The sequence below is a fragment of the Phyllobates terribilis genome, unplaced genomic scaffold, assembly GCF_046119375.1.
Source record: "Phyllobates terribilis strain yellow unplaced genomic scaffold, ASM4611937v1 Scaffold_1__5_contigs__length_1240528914, whole genome shotgun sequence".
NCBI lineage: Eukaryota > Metazoa > Chordata > Amphibia > Anura > Dendrobatidae > Phyllobates > Phyllobates terribilis.
In genome coordinates, this window is record NW_027362761.1 from 894,888,708 (window position 1) to 894,907,015 (window position 18,308).

The window sequence follows — 18,308 nt, forward strand, 5'->3', positions numbered from 1 at the left end:
AGTTTGGTTTGGGTACCAGAACTGTGCCTGAACTTGAACCAGAACCCAAACCCCATTGAAAACAATGGGGGCCCAAACTTTTGAGCTGGAAAATTCTTCTCCCTCCCGAAGGATTGCTCAGTTTATTATGCCATACATCCACCTTGTGCGTTTTTTTTTCTGCTGCCATCATAGACACTTGTGTAATCTGTAAGTCACTGTCTGGCAGATATCAGGGAATATACGCACCAGTTCAGACCACAAACACACTACAGAATTACACCTGTCCCTATAGTGGTGTTTCCAGGAACTTCAGCTAACTGAATGGCGCAGATGTTACAGATAAGCCTGACGCTGAGGAACACTAAGTGCAGATGGAGATGTCGGTTAACCAAAGAAATCCTACTCTGGAGCCAAAGTATTGTTACATATTTAATCAGCTTTTCACATGTCTCTTACTGCACTCGTCAGATTCCACTTACTTTCCATCTGTGTAATCACATACTGGGGAATTTAAAGTGGAACTGTCACCAGACCGACCAGTATAAAGACACCAACTGAGATGTGCAGAAAGTACGTTCAGGGATTAGATCATGTTAGTGAATAGTGAGAGATTACAAAGTCTAAAACCAGCTTCACGCATCAGTTTTTTTTTCATACAAGCGGTACTTGTCCGTTATTTTTACAGATAGATCACAAATGCATAATAATAAATGTGCTTTTTAACATGTCCCTTTTTTTTGCGGTCCATTTGTCTGCAAAAAATACATAGACATGTGCTACTTTGATCCAGCCAAGGGGGATTACCTATTAGGGTCTTTATTTGAGAAAACTGCGATTTATTGCAAAATCAAAATAAAGTAGTTGTCTCATAAAGACAAAATATGCCCATATGCTTCTTTAGGGAATATTGATATCATAAAGTCTGGGAGCAGGGGCGTAACTCTAGTAGGTGCAGGGGATAAAATTGTCACCGGGCCCTGGAGCTTAGGGGGCCCAAAATGTCCCTTTGGACCATTTGAAAAAAAGATTACTATTAGAAACCTGCAATAATTGGGGCCCCATTGGAGCTTTTGCTTTGGGGCCCAGAAGCTTCAAGTTACGCCACAGTCTGGGAGGGAATATCTCTGACTTGGGACTTTTTCTGAGAGGTGGAAGGGAGAGCTGCTCTGGTCTGTCCATGCATTATATGGATTGCCATTGTCTGGCTACACATGACTTCCATTTAAAAAAAAAATAACCTAATTTAATACCCAGCTATTATTTTATTCTGATTAAGTGTAGTATTAGTCTTCCTATTGTTCTATGATTATATTACTATTTTCTCCGTCTTTGTGGCTTTGTTTTCTCTATTTATGTCCTCTCAATAATTCCATGCACTTAGTCTAACCACTGCTCTGTCTACAGCTCGGATTGTGTCTTGTGTATACTAAGTGCAGTCTAATTGTTATTAATTATGTATATGTTTTATGTATATTGAGCTGCATAATACTAACACATTTTCAGGAAGAAGAAGAGATGTGATTGTGTTTGCACTATTTACGGTGTAGCTTCCTTTATCCTTCTCTCATTTTTCGATACTGTCAGGGCCGATGAGTTTCCTGCTCTTGTCTATAAAAGTGAATGTCATTGAATTGTATTAATCTTTAAAAAATCAAACATTAAAAAAACACTAAAGAAAGATTAAAGGGGTATTCCCATCTCCAAGATCCTAACCCAATAAGTAAAAGGTGTAATAATAATAATAATAGTAATATTGGCAAACACCTCCAATTAAAAATCTAGTATAATTTTTCTGATTCACTATGTCACTTACCCTATGTGCAGGGCATTGAAGGCACTGACAACACCCGATTGGCAGGGATTTTAAATATTTCAGTACAGGTTTTTGTCAATGTAACAAGTCGGCTGTTATTATGATTTACTCTTTTGATTACCTCCATAGACAAAACAAGTCTGAGTTTGCAATTAGAGGCATTTAAGAATTTATAGAAAAAGGAGTAGTGGATTTCGCCAGGCTGAAAACTTCAGGGGCTTCTAGTGTATAATCAGGGCCGGCATCAGCACCCAGGCAAGTGCCGGGGCCTAGGATCATCAGGGGAATCCACTCACCGTCGGGGCCCGGGCCGCTCCCCCAGTATCTGTGCATGACCGCTGGCATTGTTTGATCCTTCCCTTTACCAGACATGGCCACGCCCAGTATGCTGTGCGGCTGTGTCTGCTAGTAATAGTCTTCCTTCAACCTTAAAAAAATAAATAAATAAGTCCATCTAGTTCAACCCATAGCCTAACATGTTGATCCAGAGGAAGGCAAAAAACCCCATGTGGCAAACACTAAGCTCCACATTGGGGAAAAAAATTCCTTCCCGACTCTATGACATGGCAGGGTCGGCACAGTGCCTTTAAATGTGCTTGTGTGTCGCCCTTACTAGCAGACACAGACCCACAGCGCACTGCAATGTTTGGTAAAGTGACAGCACTCAAACAGAATCAGCGGTCCTGCACGGCGACTGGCCCCCCCCCCCTATGGTCAAGGGCCATGTCTGTGACTGTGAAAGTGACGACCATCAAACACACGCTAGCGGCCCTGCACAGCCACATGCCAGAGGAACTAGATGGGATACAGGCCAGGGGCAGGTGAGCGAGGCTTGTTGCCAGATTCCCCATCCCCATATTAAAAATATTTCTAATGTGTGTGTGTGTGTGCATGTATGATGTGAATATCTGTGTATGTCAGTGTGTATGACCGTGTATATATATTTATGTCTGTTTTATATGTGTTTTTAAGAATTTGTGTTCAAATATGTACGTATGTCTGTATGTGTACGTATCTGTGTATATGTTTGTGTATGTGCATGTCTGTGTATTGTATTTGTGCATATCTGTGTATCATGTGCATGTGTATGTGTGTGCATGCATGCATGTGTGTGCATGTCTGCGTCCCATGTGAGTGTGCATTTCTGCATCCCGTGTGTGTGTGCATGTCTGTGTCCCGTGTGTGTGTGCATGTCTGTGTCCCGTGTGTGCGTGCATGTCTGCGTACTGTGCGTGTGTGCATGTCTGCGTAGCGTGTGTGCGTGTCTGCGTACTATGCATGTCTGCGTAACGTGTGTGTGCGCATGTCTGCGCACTGTGTGTGTGCATGTCTGCGTACCGTGTGTGTGCATGTCTGCGTACCGTGTGTGTGCATGTCTGCGTACCGTGTGTGTGTGCATGTCTGCGTACCGTGTGTGTGCATGTCTGCGTACCTTGTGTGTGTGCATGTCGGCGTACCGTGTGTGTGTGCATGTCTGCGTACCTTGTGTGTGTGCATGTCTGCGTACTGTGTGTGTGCATGTCTGCGTACCGTGTGTGTGCATGTCTGCGTACCGTGTGTGTGTGCATGTCTGCGTACCTTGTGTGTGTGCATGTCTGCATACTGTGTGTGTGCATGTCTGCGTACCGTGTGTGTGCATGTCTGCGTACCGTGTGTGTGTGCATGTCTGCGTACCGTGTGCGTGCATGTCTGCGTACCTTGTGTGTGTGCATGTCGGCGTACCGTGTGTGTGTGCATGTCTGCGTACCTTGTGTGTGTGCATGTCTGCATACCGTGTGTGCATGTCTGCGTACCATGTGTGTGTGCATGTCTGCGTACTGTGTGTGTGCATGTCTGCGTACTGTGTGTGTGTGCATGTCTGCGTACCGTGTGTGTGCGCATGTCTGCGTACTGTGTGTGTGCATGTCTGCGTACCATGTGTGTGTGCATGTCTGCGTACCATGTGTGTGTGCATGTCTGCGTACTGTGTGTGTGTGCATGTCTGCGTACTGTGTGTGTGTGCATGTCTGCGTACTGTGTGTGTGTGCATGTCTGCGTACCATGTGTGTGTGCATGTCTGCGTACTGTGTGTGTGCATGTCTGCGTACCATGTGTGTGTGCATGTCTACGTACCATGTGTGTGCATGTCTGCGTACCATGTGTGTGTGCATGTCTGCGTACCATGTGTGTGTGCATGTCTGCGTACCGTGTGTGTGTGTGCATGTCTGCGTACTGTGTGTGTGTGCGTGTGCATGTCTGCGTACTATATATTTGTGCATGTCTGCATACTGTGTGTGTGTGCGCATGTCTGCGTACCGTGTGTGCCTGCATGTCTGCGTACTGTGTGTGTGTGCATGTCTGCGTACCGTGTGTGTGTGCATGTCTGCGTACTGTGTGTGTGCGTGTGCATGTCTGCGTACTATATATTTGTGCATGTCTGCATACTGTGTGTGTGTGTGCGCATGTCTGCGTACCGTGTGTGCGTGCATGTCTGCGTACTTTTCGTGTGTGCATGTCTGCGTAGCGTGTGGGCGTGTCTGCGTACTATGCATGTCTGCGTAACGTGTGTGTGCGCATGTCTGCGCACTGTGTGTGTGTGCATGTCTGCGTACCGTGTGTGTGCATGTCTGCGTACCGTGTGTGTGCATGTCTGCGTACCGTGTGTGTGTGCATGTCTGCGTACCGTGTGTGTGCATGTCTGCGTACCTTGTGTGTGTGCATGTCGGCGTACCGTGTGTGTGTGCATGTCTGCGTACCTTGTGTGTGTGCATGTCTGCATACTGTGTGTGTGCATGTCTGCGTACCGTGTGTGTGCATGTCTGCGTACCGTGTGTGTGTGCATGTCTGCGTACCTTGTGTGTGTGCATGTCTGCATACTGTGTGTGTGCATGTCTGCGTACCGTGTGTGTGCATGTCTGCGTACCGTGTGTGTGTGCATGTCTGCGTACCGTGTGCGTGCATGTCTGCGTACCTTGTGTGTGTGCATGTCGGCGTACCGTGTGTGTGTGCATGTCTGCGTACCGTGTGTGTGTGCATGTCTGCGTACCATGTGTGTGTGCATGTCTGCGTACTGTGTGTGTGCATGTCTGCGTACTGTGTGTGTGTGCATGTCTGCGTACCGTGTGTGTGCGCATGTCTGCGTACTGTGTGTGTGCATGTCTGCGTACCATGTGTGTGTGCATGTCTGCGTACCATGTGTGTGTGCATGTCTGCGTACTGTGTGTGTGTGCATGTCTGCGTACTGTGTGTGTGTGCATGTCTGCGTACTGTGTGTGTGTGCATGTCTGCGTACCGTGTGTGTGTGCATGTCTGCGTACTGTGTGTGTGCATGTCTGCGTACCATGTGTGTGTGCATGTCTACGTACCATGTGTGTGCATGTCTGCGTACCATGTGTGTGTGCATGTCTGCGTACCATGTGTGTGTGCATGTCTGCGTACCGTGTGTGTGTGTGCATGTCTGCGTACTGTGTGTGTGTGCGTGTGCATGTCTGCGTACTATATATTTGTGCATGTCTGCATACTGTGTGTGTGTGTGCATGTCTGCGTACCGTGTGTGCCTGCATGTCTGCGTACTGTGTGTGTGTGCATGTCTGCGTACCGTGTGTGTGTGTGCATGTCTGCGTACTGTGTGTGTGTGCGTGTGCATGTCTGCGTACTATATATTTGTGCATGTCTGCATACTGTGTGTGTGTGTGCGCATGTCTGCGTACCGTGTGTGCCTGCATGTCTGCGTACTGTGTGTGTATGCATGTCTGCATATGTGAAGGATGAGGGGGCAGGCTGGGCCCTGTGTTGTAAAGCTATATTTCTCTGTCGTATCTGTGCATCATGAATCATGATATGTGTTAAAGGGGCCCACTGAGACTTTCGCCGGGGTCTCACAAAAATCTGGAGCCGGCCCTTTGTATACTATAAGGTTTAGATATAAACTTATGAAAAAAAAGAAATACAAATCACAAGACATGAAAGAAACATTTTAAAAGATACAAAATAACTGTTGCAACAGTGTAATGTCATCCTAGGGGTTACATAGGACTTAGCAATACCCCAAGCTATGATGATGCACAAACAATAACAAAAATGGGAACTTTTACACATCAGTACGTTATGATTTCATGACTGTAGTTAATAGGAAGCAGTATTGTACTGTGTGCAGAAATACATTGTTTTATTGTGTTGTATAACCTACATGTATATGCATCATTTTGCAGACTTATTTGCAACTACCAGCACTGTTAATATTACAGTAAATGACACATCTGGAAAGAGTCACACACAGGAATGTCCTGCTTCCCATGATCACTTCTGTTTCCACGGCACGTGCAGATACTTCCCCGATCTGGACGACTATGGCTGTGTGTAAGTTCAGCAAATTGCTAATATACGGTTATATTTGATAGGGATGATGATTGGTCCTAAAATTAAATAAAAATATAGCTGAACTGAAAAATCATTTTTTTAATTAAAATTTAATACAAGACATCAGTAAATCCCTTATTCATGTGTCTAATCTGCTATTATAGAGGCATATTCCTGAATGACAAATCTGCCTCGATTTCCAGTGTTACAGCCTCTTCCTTTTTATTGTTGCATGCCTATATATATATATATATATATATATATATATATATATATATACATATATATATATATATATATATATATATTCATTCATTCATTCATTCATTCAGTGTAACCATTTATGTCGCTACGGTTATTTAGCAACATTTTTTTTTGTTAATTTAACCCTTCATTTTGTAAAATTTTATTTTATGGACTTTTTTCTATTGTGACTGCTCAGTGTGACCAGCGGATGGCACTGTTGGCTTACTTAGTAAAATACTCCAGGCTTGATGAGACTGCTAATCTAGTGATTTGGATATGGTATTTTAATTAGTTCTTTTTCGCAAGGAATTATTTCATATAGATTCAATATAAAATATATATATATGTTATTATTACTTTTCTGATGATCTCTTGTCATTATTCTAAAAAAAAAATGAAATGAAAGTGAAGCAAAATGAATATTCTACAATTGTAGTTTGACAGATGTAAAAATCCACATAAATTGTCTTACAGACAGACATACCAGGCGGTATCTGTATGTATGCATAATTATTTGTGCCCTATCTCTCAGTTGTATTGCAGGATATTTTGGAGAGCGATGTCAGACTGATGACCAGAAGTGGTGGGAGAGACATACCACACAGTCCAAGATCAGCAATGTCACCATTAGTGTTTCATTGGTTGTTCTCCTCCTTGTTCTGGGACTTGTTTCTGCTGCGGTATACTATTACAGGTGACCACTTTATATTCATTGTAGCTGTATGACATTATATGTTCCATAAGATTCGTATTTTATAGGAAACTTGTCTCCAGAACAGACCCCCGTAAACTGCCTTCTAAACTAAATTAGCTGTGAAGTCCATTCGAAGTGCCAAATGCCATGTTCTATATGCTGGAATGGCATGCCTGGCCTCTGTGAACCCTGTGTTAAATCCATTGAAATATTGTGCATCAGTTGTACCATTCGCCAGCATTAAAATTCCTAGTAATACTATAACACTCGTGTGATTTTAGCTTCTGCTTAGCAGAATAGTATGTAAATCCGTTGTAGATGCGTATAAGGCTTTATTCAGATGTCCATTTTTCATCTACATGTTCTGCCTGTATTTCTTACGGATTAATTACGTACCCATTTGGGTCTATGGTGCTGTTCACATACCCGTGTTTTTTTCGGATCGTGTGGGCGTAAAAAGATCATGGAGATATGTCTGTTTTTGATCTGAGTAACGGATCAAGATCACTCATACCAGTCTATCAGCAGTTTTATATCCACTATAAAAGACATGTAATCAATACCATTGTGATGAACCTGTAGCCGCCATCTTGGTAATGATAAATCATATCCAGGGATGGCCACACTTCAGCAGCCCCCACCCTTGGGACCTTCTGTTAAAACGTCAACTAGATAGTTTCCCCCCATCCAGGCTCCTGTAAGATAAGAAGCCTACTTAACACTTGAATGCTAGGAGCTTCAAAGACTTCGAGAGGAAACACAGCCAGCAGGGGGGGGTGCTTCGTCTATCTGTACCTGACCATTTGTCCCATAGGACTAGTTTCTTTGTCTGTCACAAGCATGGAGGCATAAGATATAGAAACATGAAAAGTACACGCATGTTGCTTGGGATGGGCCAATAAAAAAATATCACGGCGTCCCGGAGCCATTGCGCACACAAGCCTCCGCGGTAGACGTTTGTACGTGCTCTGGAAGCCAAGATATAGCGCGGAGCCATTCCTGAGGACCGTATGGTATCATAATTGATATCAAAAGGTCGGTTACGGCGGCCCGAATCCATGGGAACCCCTGGGGGTATCATGAGACCATCCCAGAAGAAGTTATTGGGTTCCATAGAATTTGGGCTTCTGATCGAAGTTAGACCTGAGGGTGGAGACTGAGCCAGCTGACCTCACCAGCAGTGGGCGGGACGGGGCAGGTAAGATAGCAGGACAGACAAGAGATAAGTCAGTCTTGACCCAAGAGTGGGGTGCTGAACATCTGAGCACCAGCTGAGGCCACCAAGGGGAGGAGCAGTTTGACCATGCGGTGGTAGGCCTCAGCCTGTAACAAAGAACCGTGCCTGCGACCGCAGAATCCTCTCCCTGCGTCACAAGAAAATCAAGAAACCGGTAACTGATATGCTGTGGTGATTCTGTGTGTTGTATTCCATTGTTGTATAGTTTAGCCTGACCTTATACCTGTGTATATTTAGTTGTATATCGTGTATCTAGTGTATTATTATAATCAATTACCTCAAGTAATTGTGGGCCTGCCTTTTATTCTGCATAACGAACGCACGTCCGTGTGAGCTCGGCTCAAGCCAAAACGCTACCCAGGGTTGGTTCCTGACCCGATATAGGCCCATTCACGGACTGGGCGTATATCTAAAATAGGGACTGGTGGCAGCATACCAACTGGGGATTGGGGAAGGCTGGTAGTGACGGTCGGAGGTTCAGATATATATATTCCTGGCGCGGCCAAGGAAGATATATATACCGCCCTCACTACAGAGGGCCCCGATACCCAGTAGGTTACAGGACAGTCTCCCTGGCGACCGCTTATCCTAGGTGCAGTTCCTTGACTGACCTGAGGCTAAGAGGGCGCTAGCGAGTTGTGCTGTGTAGTGACGTTACGGTTTAGTGACGTTGAAGGGATAACACACTACCGTGTTCCCTGCGCTGGTTGCAGCTACCTGGCACTACTTTCTCTAGGTGCAGTACCTTGACTGACCTGAGAGGTAAGGGGGCGCCAGAGAGCTGCACCCACCGGCCGGCTTTCATCACATTGGTGGCAGAGCGGTGGGATTGCAGAATAATAGTGTTGTGGGACCCCTACTCCCAGGCACTAAAGACTGCCAGTGGTAACTTCCACTGCTGGAGTCTTAAGGTCAGCCCAACGTTAGACGGTCAGGCTAAAAGTATAACAAGGTGTGTGCAAACTCAGGGTTGCAGCGGTGTCGGTTACCAAGATGGCAGACGGCACCAGGAGCAAGACCCTGCAGGAGGCTAATGCTACGGTCCGTGTGGCAGGAGGGGAGGACATTGTTACCCATGGCGAGGAGGAGTCCAGCCCGGGCACCTCAGGGAGCCAGTCCCCAGTATACGGTCCCGCAGTGGGCTGCCCACCACCTACCCAGCCCAGCCTGTCCAGATCACAAGCCCTTTTACAAGCGGCTATGGCAAGTCTCCAGTCTCATGGCGATGCCGTCTACAAAACCCTCCTGGCAGCATCAGAGAAGGCAGCGGAGGAGGAGCGCGAAGCTGCGGAGCGCCGGGAGGCTGCGGAGCGTGCAGAGCGGGCTGCAGAGCGCCGGGAGGCTGCGGAGCGTGAAGCTGCAGAGCGCCGGGAGGCTGCGGAGCGTGCAGAGCGAGCTGCGGAGCGCCAGCACCAACTGGACCTGGCCCAGCGGGGGCTTCCGCTAGAGCAACCAACCCATCAGGAGACCAAGTCGTCCAAAGTCCGAGCTGAGGACTTCCCTCTACTGGAGAAGGATGGGGACCTGGACTCCTTTCTGGTGGCATTTGAACGGACCTGTCTTCAGCACCATCTGGCCCGGGATCAGTGGGCCAGATACCTGACCCCCCGTTTGAGGGGTAAGTCCCTGGATGCCTTGGGGGACTTACCTGCCGGGGAGGTACAGAACTACGACTGCATCAAGCGGGCCCTGATCCGGCAGTACAACCTCACTCCCGAGTCGTACCGCCAGAAGTTCCGGAGCCTGCTGCGTGGCCCCAAGGACACCTGGACCGATCATATGCGGGCACTGTTGAGAGCCGCAGAGCACTGGACCTCGGGTCTAGCGCTTACTACCCGCCAGGAGGTCCAGGAACTGTTCGTCACGGAGCAGTTCTTGTGGAACTGCCCAGAGGACCTCCGACAGTTCCTCCGTGACCGAAAACCAACAGGGGCTTCTGCTACAGCCGCCCTGGCAGACGAGTATGCCAATAACAGGGCGCCTGAGCTGAAGAAGTCTGCCAGCAGCACCTGGAGAGGGGGTAAGCCCAGTCATGCCCCTGTTTCCCCGGCCCCTAGAACACAAGGGGTGTATCCCCCTGTTGCCCTCTCCAGGCAAGGACCAGACGTAAGACGTTGTCATCTATGCAACAAACCAGGACACTTTAGGGCTGAGTGTCCCCAGCGCCAAAAGACCCCATCCCAGTCCCAGAGAGCGCCCAATGTTTTGTGTGTGGGAGGGGGTGGTGGTAGGTCCCTGGACAACATCCAACCCGTCACCATAGGCCGTTCTGCGGTCATGGGACTGCGGGACACGGGCGCTGAACGAACACTGGTACGGCCTGAGGTGGTGTCCCCCCAGGACTTGGTACCAGGAAAGACTCTTTCCGTCTCCGGGGTTGGAGGCGTGGAGCCGGCACTTCCCGTTGCCATGGTGTATTTGGACTGGGGTGCCGGAAGGGGGATGCGGGAGGTGGGAGTAACGCCAAATATTCCCGCAAATGTTTTATTAGGGACCGACTTGGGGCGTCTAGTATCGCAGTATGTACCCTCTGAACCCCCAAGTTCGGCCCCCCAAGAGTGTATTGATTTGTCTGCTGCTAATGCCAACCATGTTGTATGTAGTGTGTGTCCTGCTGAGGAGGAGGGAGTGAAACCTGAGGGTAACACCTGCACAGACACAACACAAACAGGGTTAGTGAAAGCAGGTGGGGAGTGTGGGGATGCCCGCAGAGGTGCTCAGCCGGCGTGCCGTGACCTCTTGTCCTCCGGTGAGGGAGGGGGCGGGCAGGATTCTGTAGAGGGAAGCTCAGGGATGGAGAGGGGGGCAGCTACCGGCAGTGTAGGGCTCCCAGGGGTATCCAGGCTGCTGAGTATAGGCCCACTGCAGGGGGAGGAACAGGCCATGGGAGGTGGGGGTGTCCCAAGAGAGGAGCCGCCAGGTAAGACCCCAGGGCAGGAGTTCCCCACATCCGAGATGTCCAAAGGCCTAGGAAGCCTGCCTGATCGGGCGGCTTGGTCAGAAACAGAGGGGAAGCAGGCACTACCCACGGTCACAGCGGTCATAGCCGCTGTCACCAGGAGTGGGAGCGCCGGAGCCCAAGGAGCCTTGCAGAGGTCCGACGGCTTCCCCACTTCTGACCAAGTGTCTGCCGGGTCAGACAGCGGCCAGGTGACATGCCCGGAGGGGCTGACGGAGGATGTGGCAGTTTCGTCGATTCTGGCCACATCAAGTCAGGAATTTCAGGCTGCGTTGGAAGCAGACGACAGCCTGAAAGCTCTCAAGGAACAGGCGGCACAGCCTCCCATGGAGTCAGACTGCGAGCATGTGGTCTGGGACCAGGGACGGCTGTACCGGGTAACGGTCCAGCAGGGTTCACCGGAGGCGTGGCCCAGGGACCGACAGTTAGTGGTACCCTATCCGTTCAGGGCGGAATTGTTGCGGATCGCACACGAGATTCCGATGGCCGGACACCTAGGGATCGCTAAAACCAAGGCCAGGATAGCTCAGCATTTCTACTGGCCTGGGATGGGAGCCGCGGTGGGTGCCTACTGCCGTTCGTGTGACACCTGTCAGAGGGTGGGGAAGGCGGGGCCGCGCCCCAAAGCCCCACTGGTAACTCTGCCAATCATCGAAGAGCCTTTCTCGAGGGTCGCTGTGGATCTTATTGGACCTCTGTCCACTCCCAGCCACTCCAGGAAATGCTTCATACTCACGGTAGTGGACTATGCCACCCGGTACCCGGAAGCGGTAGCTTTGTCGTCCATTCGGGCCGACAAGGTGGCTACCGCCTTACTGGAGATCTTCTCCAGAGTGGGTTTCCCCCAAGAAATGCTCACCGACCGAGGGACCCAGTTCATGTCGCGGCTGATGGAGTCCCTCTGTAAGCAAATGCAGGTGCAACATCTGGTGGCCAGCCCGTATCACCCACAGACTAATGGCCTGTGTGAGCGGTTCAATGGCACCTTAAAGCAGATGCTTAAGATGTTGGTCGACTCCCACGGGAGAGACTGGGAGCGTTACCTCCCACACCTCCTATTTGCTTACCGGGAGGTTCCGCAGGCCTCAACGGGGTTCTCCCCCTTTGAGCTCCTGTACGGGCGACGGGTACGGGGCCCCCTGGCTCTGGTGAAGGAAGCATGGGAAGGGGATTTGGCCACCCCCGAGGTGTCGGTCATCGAGTATGTCGTGCGCCACCGGGACAGGATGATGGCCTTGGCAAAGCTGGTGCAGGACAATATGGCCCAGGCCCAGGCCGACCAGAAGCGGTGGTACGACCAGAATGCTTGTGAGAGGACCTACCAGGTGGGTCAAAAGGTGTGGGTACTGGTCCCCGTACCACAGAACAAGCTTCAGGCAGCCTGGGAAGGTCCCTACTTCGTGCACCAGAAACTCAATGCCGTCACCTATCTGGTCACCCTGGATCACGCCCGTGGAAGGAGGAAGGCCTTCCACGTGAACATGATGAAGGCTCATCATGAGCGGGAAGCGACTGCCCACCCAGTGTGCAACCTTCCCGAGGAAGGAGAGGTAGAAACCCTCCTGGATCTGCTCACCCAAGCCAAGGCGGGTGGGTCCATCGAGGATGTGGGGGTTGGCCACCAGCTCACAGAGGACCAACGGTCCCAGCTGGGGACCACCCTGCACCCCTTCCGGGGGCTGTTCAGCAGCCTGCCCGGAAGGACTGAGATGGCTGTCCACGACGTGGACACTGGCGATCACCCGCCGATCCGGCGTTCAGCATATCGGGTCTCTTTCGAGGTGCAGGGAAACATGCGCCAAGAGATAGACGAGATGCTGAAGCTGGGGGTGATCCAGGCATCCAGCAGCGCGTGGGCCTCGCCTGTAGTCCTCGTACCAAAGAAGGACCGAACTACACGGTTCCGCGTGGACTACCGGGGGCTCAACGCTGTAACGGCCACCGATGCGTTCCCCATACCACGCATCGATGACCTGCTCGATCGGATGGCCGGGGCTAAGTACCTGACCATCATGGATCTGAGCCGGGGGTACTGGCAGATTCCTCTGACCCCCGCGGCAAGGGAACGCTCTGCCTTTATCACCCCTTTTGGACTGTACGAGTCCACAGTGATGCCATTCGGCATGAAGAATGCCCCTGCCACTTTTCAGCGGATGGTCAATACGCTGCTTGAGGGACTTGAAGGGTACGCGGCTGCGTACTTGGACGATATTGCAGTCTTCAGTCCCACTTGGGAGGATCACCTAGAGCACCTGCGGCAGGTGCTCGGTCGGATCCACCGGGCAGGCTTGACCATCAAGCCGGAAAAGTGCCAGCTGGGCATGAGTGAGGTCCTCTACCTGGGTCACCGGGTAGGCGGGGGGGTTCTGAAGCCAGAACCGGGGAAAGTGGATGCCATCGCATCCTGGCCCACTCCTAGGACCAAAAAGCAGGTGATGTCCTTCTTGGGGACCGCCGGGTACTATAGGAGGTTCGTCCCACACTATAGCACCCTGGCCAAGCCCCTGACGGACCTCACCAAGAAGAAGCTGCCCGTCGCAGTCGACTGGACAGTCGCCTGCGAGACAGCTTTCGGGGCACTCAAGGCCGCCCTAAGTAGCTCCCCTGTACTGCAAGCTGCCGACTTCGACCGGCCGTTTGTGGTACAGACCGACGCCAGTGACTTTGGCCTCGGTGCTGTGCTAAGTCAGGTCAACACGACAGGCCAGGAACATCCTGTCTTGTACCTGAGCAGGAAGCTACTGCCCCGGGAGGTGGCTTACTCCACGGTGGAAAAAGAATGCCTGGCAATTGTATGGGCCCTGCAGCGTCTGCAGCCCTACTTGTACGGGAGCCATTTCACCGTGGAGACGGACCACAACCCCCTCAGCTGGTTACACACGGTTTCTGGGTCGAATGGCAGGTTGCTACGCTGGAGCCTCGCTCTCCAGCAGTACCACTTCTCCATTCGCCACAGAAGAGGCCGTGACCACGGTAACGCTGACGGGTTATCCCGGCAAGGGGAGGGTGCAGAAGGACGCACGGGGGAACACAGGAATGTGCTACCCCCTCGCGCCCTCGTATAGGGGGAGGTGTGATGAACCTGTAGCCGCCATCTTGGTAATGATAAATCATATCCAGGGATGGCCACACTTCAGCAGCCCCCACCCTTGGGACCTTCTGTTAAAACGTCAACTAGATAGTTTCCCCCCATCCAGGCTCCTGTAAGATAAGAAGCCTACTTAACACTTGAATGCTAGGAGCTTCAAAGACTTCGAGAGGAAACACAGCCAGCAGGGGGGGGTGCTTCGTCTATCTGTACCTGACCATTTGTCCCATAGGACTAGTTTCTTTGTCTGTCACAAGCATGGAGGCATAAGATATAGAAACATGAAAAGTACACGCATGTTGCTTGGGATGGGCCAATAAAAAAATATCACGGCGTCCCGGAGCCATTGCGCACACAAGCCTCCGCGGTAGACGTTTGTACGTGCTCTGGAAGCCAAGATATAGCGCGGAGCCATTCCTGAGGACCGTATGGTATCATAATTGATATCAAAAGGTCGGTTACGGCGGCCCGAATCCATGGGAACCCCTGGGGGTATCATGAGACCATCCCAGAAGAAGTTATTGGGTTCCATAGAATTTGGGCTTCTGATCGAAGTTAGACCTGAGGGTGGAGACTGAGCCAGCTGACCTCACCAGCAGTGGGCGGGACGGGGCAGGTAAGATAGCAGGACAGACAAGAGATAAGTCAGTCTTGACCCAAGAGTGGGGTGCTGAACATCTGAGCACCAGCTGAGGCCACCAAGGGGAGGAGCAGTTTGACCATGCGGTGGTAGGCCTCAGCCTGTAACAAAGAACCGTGCCTGCGACCGCAGAATCCTCTCCCTGCGTCACAAGAAAATCAAGAAACCGGTAACTGATATGCTGTGGTGATTCTGTGTGTTGTATTCCATTGTTGTATAGTTTAGCCTGACCTTATACCTGTGTATATTTAGTTGTATATCGTGTATCTAGTGTATTATTATAATCAATTACCTCAAGTAATTGTGGGCCTGCCTTTTATTCTGCATAACGAACGCACGTCCGTGTGAGCTCGGCTCAAGCCAAAACGCTACCCAGGGTTGGTTCCTGACCCGATATAGGCCCATTCACGGACTGGGCGTATATCTAAAATAGGGACTGGTGGCAGCATACCAACTGGGGATTGGGGAAGGCTGGTAGTGACGGTCGGAGGTTCAGATATATATATTCCTGGCGCGGCCAAGGAAGATATATATACCGCCCTCACTACAGAGGGCCCCGATACCCAGTAGGTTACAGGACAGTCTCCCTGGCGACCGCTTATCCTAGGTGCAGTTCCTTGACTGACCTGAGGCTAAGAGGGCGCTAGCGAGTTGTGCTGTGTAGTGACGTTACGGTTTAGTGACGTTGAAGGGATAACACACTACCGTGTTCCCTGCGCTGGTTGCAGCTACCTGGCACTACTTTCTCTAGGTGCAGTACCTTGACTGACCTGAGAGGTAAGGGGGCGCCAGAGAGCTGCACCCACCGGCCGGCTTTCATCACAACCATGGATGACAAGAAGAACAAGCAAATCAATATTAGAACACAACAAGCCAGAAATGTCACTCGAAGCACGGATCATCCTGCTACGACTTACCCACTTTGGACAGATCATACGAAGAGAGCAATCACTGGAGAAGGACATCATGATCAGAAGAATAGAGGAACAAGGCGATGAGGAAGACCAGCAATCCGAAGGCTTGATACTATTAAGATAAAGGCAGAGAAGACCCTGGTGGACCTATCTAAGCCTGTACAAAATCGATCTTCCTACAGAGCATTCATCCATCAAGTCGCCATGGCTCGAGACTGAGCCGAAAGCTGTTAAATAAATAAATAAAAGAATTCGAAGTTTATAGAGAGCAGTCCCCCTATTTAAGACCCTAATCTATTAGCCACAGTGCAACAATAGGTACTTCTCTCTTTAGAGCACCTGACATGACAATAAATTATATACTGAGCTGATAGTTCCTTTGTATGGGGGAATCGGGAGAGATACTGAAGCTGTTGGTGGAACGACAAGCCCAAACATCGTTCGTCTGACTGCTATCTATTGTGCATGGGTGGGCTTTAGATTCTGCCGCAGATTATAACTCATTGCTGGGGATCCATGTGAGAGTTATCACTGAAGTTCCCTTCCGAAACAGTGATTGTCTGAAGTGGACAACCCCTTTATTTTACAAATTCTATTAATGTCAGAATACAACCAATTAATCACTTAATCACTTTTTATATAATACAGAGATGACGCGCCCAGGGGATGGGGACGACTCGGCGCCCGAGCCTTGTTGTTGCCTGATCTTGGGGGATGTCGCGGTGGTCGGCTCCCGGGCCCGTACCCTGGGGTCACTCTTAAAAGAAGGGGGGAAGTTGTATGGGATAGGGATGTTCGTGACGCCACCTGTGGTGTCTGGTGAAGATCACCAGCGCTGCGACAGTCCTCTGAGGCCGGTGTTTAGGTAGCTTAGTTGGTGCGGCTCCCCACAGGTGGAGCGGGGCCTCAGGGCAGCGTAGAGAGGGTGTAGAGTAGAGCGTTGGCGGGTGCAGAGCCGCGGAGGAAAGAACAGACAGAGGCAGTAGTTGAAGTCATCCAAGTCTTTACTCACTTTGTTGTTTAGTAAGCTCAGAGCTTCTCTCTGCTGTCACACGGCGAGCTGCGGCCGCCAGGGTGGGGTTCAGAACTCTCCAGCTAGTTCAGGAGCACTTGTCAAGACCCCCGCTCTAGTGTGTTCCTCTCTTGCTCAACTTCTCCCGCCTTGTGTCCCCCACTGAGTACCGTACATGTACTGCGATGTTCCTTGTGGGTAACGTGTAGTTCCCAGACCGACTGGGTGCCCTTTTTGGTGACTTGTGGTGAGAACGTGGCGTAAGGCCGGGTCCCTCTGGATAAACTCAGATTAGGGCATACAGGTGGCGACTCCGCTCCATCCGTATCCCCCTGGGATCCACATAAGCCTCCGGACTTTTCCGACAGAGACATGAAGTGCAAAGTCAGATAATCGGGGACTGGTACCCCCTCTTGCGGCAGGGTCCCTCTGGCTAAGCCAGAATAAGGTATGCAGGTGGCGACTCCGCTCCGTCCGCACCCCCCGAGATCCTTTCGCCTGTGGAGCCTATCTCCTCTGCTCCCCTCCTGGGCCTTCTTGCTTGGACCCTGATCGGGGACAGAGCCGGTTATAACTCTGCCCCGACCCCCCGTCTCGAGGCCTGAGACCGGGGACTGTGGACCCTCAGCCGTCTGCAGCCTTGTGCTGACTTGCCGTCCCAAAGACCCACGACCAAAGATCTTGTTATTAAAATGGCCTCCAGTTATATAGAATTCTAGTAAAGTGCTTAGGTAAATGCTTCCTCCACCCTCACTCACTACATGGTTCCCCCTCACTTTGGTTCCCCCCAACTCCTCCATTCAGGCCCGGGGCAGCACTATGGTGCTTTAGGCCCTCTTCAGAACTGGAGTGGTGTAGTGTTGAGTGTGTGGTTGGGGTCCTGTGTAGTACTCCATCCTTACCTGGGAGAGGAGATACCACACCTCGTTCTGAGGTGCAGTACCCCTGTGGCGACTGAACCCTCAGGGTCGCCACATTATATATATATATATATATATATATATATATATATATATATATATGTATATATGTCAAAAAAACTGACCAGCACATCCCAAATGTGAACAGGTGCAAGCTGCAGAAACTGCATAAGATATATAAAAAGAAAGCGCAGCAGCACTCCATTATGGCCAAGATACATAAAGACAATAAAACCATTTTATTTAAACTGTGTTATTACTCAATAAGCTTTACTTACAAAAAATGGCGGTTCTTAGCGCATAAATTGGCCAATTCATGTGTGCCCATCAACCGCTGCAAGGTGACCTCCCATCTGATGGGTACTACTCTGCCTACATGCCTCCTGTTTGACCTTGCACTCCCCCCATTTAACCAGCAGGTGATGTATATTCTATTCTACCAGCCCATTTAAATTGTAGGTGTTT

General features: G+C 50.3%; 1 protein-coding gene across 5 annotated transcripts in view; it reads left to right on the top strand.

Annotated features, from left to right (window-relative positions):
- Nucleotides 1-18,308, top strand: part of EGF (epidermal growth factor) — a 269,170-nt gene that overhangs the window by 240,861 nt on the left and 10,001 nt on the right. For all 5 annotated transcript variants that reach the window (XM_073640773.1, XM_073640784.1, XM_073640793.1 and 2 more), the window contains 2 exons: nucleotides 5,986-6,133; nucleotides 6,912-7,073. In XM_073640773.1, the coding sequence (XP_073496874.1) occupies nucleotides 5,986-6,133; nucleotides 6,912-7,073 (310 nt within the window). The remainder of the gene's footprint in view (nucleotides 1-5,985; nucleotides 6,134-6,911; nucleotides 7,074-18,308) is intronic.